The 2,229-nt window shown below is 54.4% G+C and overlaps 1 protein-coding gene across 1 annotated transcript in view; it reads right to left on the bottom strand.

Annotated features, from left to right (window-relative positions):
• The window catches only part of LOC113212323 (serine/threonine-protein phosphatase PP1-gamma catalytic subunit B-like), a 3,213-nt gene extending 990 nt beyond the window's left edge, over nt 1-2,223 (bottom strand). The window contains exons 1-4 of the mRNA XM_052265275.1: nt 1,920-2,223; nt 1,155-1,269; nt 516-730; nt 45-158 (exon numbers count right to left, since the gene is read on the bottom strand). Coding sequence (XP_052121235.1) covers nt 45-158; nt 516-730; nt 1,155-1,269; nt 1,920-2,072 — 597 coding nt within the window. The 5' untranslated portion in view covers nt 2,073-2,223. The remainder of the gene's footprint in view (nt 1-44; nt 159-515; nt 731-1,154; nt 1,270-1,919) is intronic.
• Between the last annotated feature and the right edge of the window lie 6 nt (nt 2,224-2,229).

Raw genomic sequence — 2,229 nt, 5'->3', positions numbered from 1 at the left:
CGACGCACCCTTGCACCTTTCGCCGCGCCGAGATATACCGATACCTGGTGCGCCCGGCAGATGAGGTCCAGACCGTGCGTCCGCAAGAACTCTTCCACTATCTCCGGCCCGAACACATAGGAGCAGCCCCGGGAGATGTTCGGCTGCCAGCCAATCACCTGGGAGAACGACAACTAACAGGGGGACGCCGCGGGCGTCCGTCGTATGGGGGTATCTCACACACGCGCGGAGCCGCGGGCTGTTCGTTTTGTTACGTAAAGCGCGCATCCCGTTGTGGATTGTGCGCGTATACTACATGCCCCGCGGGGTAGGGGATACAAATATCAGGCCCCTTCGATAGGTTCAGCGACCCCGTGAGATTTGTACCCCGGGGTAAAAGAATCATAGGGGCCGCCCCCGGAACCTCACCAACGACTCTATGCTATTTTTGAATCCGGGGTACAATTATCATATAGGGTTCCCGTATGAGGCCCATGATATGTGTACCACCACCCCTCACGCAGTACAATACTTACGTACTCCGGGTCGGCCCAGAGCAGGTCGCAGAAGAGCCCGTCGCGCGGCACGTCCGCCGGCCTGACCAGGTGGTTGATCTGCTCCAGGCTGCGCAGGTCGGGCGACAGGCCGCCGTGGCAGCAGAAGATGCGCCCGCCCACCACGGCCGCCAGCGGCATGCAGTTGAAGCAGTCCGCGAAGCGCTTCGGCAGCGACGGCGAGTAGCCACGCCGACCTACCCGCCACCCACGGAGTCTTACAGGGATTCCACTACTTTTTTCATATTTAATTGTCTGTAAATTTGCGGGTTTGACGCTGCCCCGTATTGTTTTTCAGTTACACTGTGTGGGCGGGTTGGCATATGAGTGATCGTCCAGAAAGTACGTTCGCGTTCATTTCGGGTTTATTTGAAGAAAATTCACGGGAGCTCGGCGCCTGCGACACTCAGGGTAGGCCGCCCCGCGGTACGCGCATGCACTGCAGGCGAGATATTGCCTACCCATCAGGCGCCATGAGAGCTTGGCTACAGGCTGGAAGTTGGCAGTTTCGTAACGGCGAACGACGGACGTACTTTCTTAGGCAGAAGTCGGGTGGGAAATCAGATAGCCCGTGTTTCTGAATATTTAAAAAAAACTGGCGCTGATGGGGCACTTTTATACCGAGCTCCTTGTAGAAGCCGTAGTTCTTGTTGAGGAGCGCGCTCTCGTGGTTCCCGCGCAGCAGCGCCACGCTGTCTGGGTAGCGCACTCTCAGTGCAAGCAGCAACACGATCACCTGCAGGTGACCCGGGTGATGTGAAAATAAACTAATAATAATAACAATAAGAATGGAAAAGGAAACCCATTCCGAACATATATCGCGAGTTTTCGCTAAACATAATCCGGCTGCATTATCAATGTCGACAATTATTGCCTCGCGAATTGAACTCGAGGTGTTATACTATACACCCAGAAAAAAAAGAAAAGTTGTAGGAGCTATCTAATGTTTTTTTCAGGGTCAAACCAAGAATACGGTTTTCACCACTGGCAGATCGTTGTCTCAACTTGTCTCAATTTTATGGTGATCCCTAAAAGAACCATAAACTTGTTCTTACAACTTTTCTTTTTTCTGTGTGTACTTTTCAAGTAAGTGACCCGGATCTTCCGGAAACTTGTTTTTTCAACGCGCACAAGGTGTGAATATGGCTTGATCGGAACGTGACAGCGCACCTTGAGCCGTCCCGACCCCGTCACGTCACCCGTCACGCGCTCTTTCACCGAGTGCCCTTTTTCATGCGAAGGTTCGCATAATTGTTTTCTGATTAGCTTGGGTTTGGTTCGGCGCGGAGGCTCCCCCGCGGTCAAGGAACGATCCATCGAATCGACGTGTATCGACGAAGTTATTATTTCCGACTCGTCGTCTCGTTTTCCGCCCCTTCCGTTTACCTCCGTGCTCTGCGGGCCGCGGTCGACGTAGTCCCCGAGGAAGAGGAAGCGCTGCAGCGGCGGCGTGCCCACCACCTCCAGGACGCGGAGCAGGTCGTAGTACTGGCCGTGCACGTCCCCTGCGCACCGCGTGGGGATGGTGGAGAAGGGCATCGAGGGCACTTCGATACAGGTGTTCTTGTACAGAGCCCATTCGCTAACACTCTCACTCTCTGTCTCACTCACTCACTCACTCACTCACTCACTCACTCACTCACTCACTCACTCACTCACTCACTCACTCACTCACTCACTCACTCACTCACTCACT

This window comes from Frankliniella occidentalis, unplaced genomic scaffold (genome assembly GCF_000697945.3).
Source record: "Frankliniella occidentalis isolate FOCC.00 unplaced genomic scaffold, Focc_3.1 Scaffold25, whole genome shotgun sequence".
Taxonomy (NCBI): domain Eukaryota; kingdom Metazoa; phylum Arthropoda; class Insecta; order Thysanoptera; family Thripidae; genus Frankliniella; species Frankliniella occidentalis.
Note: the sequence above shows the minus strand (reverse complement) of the source record. Positions and strands in the feature narration are given on the sequence as shown.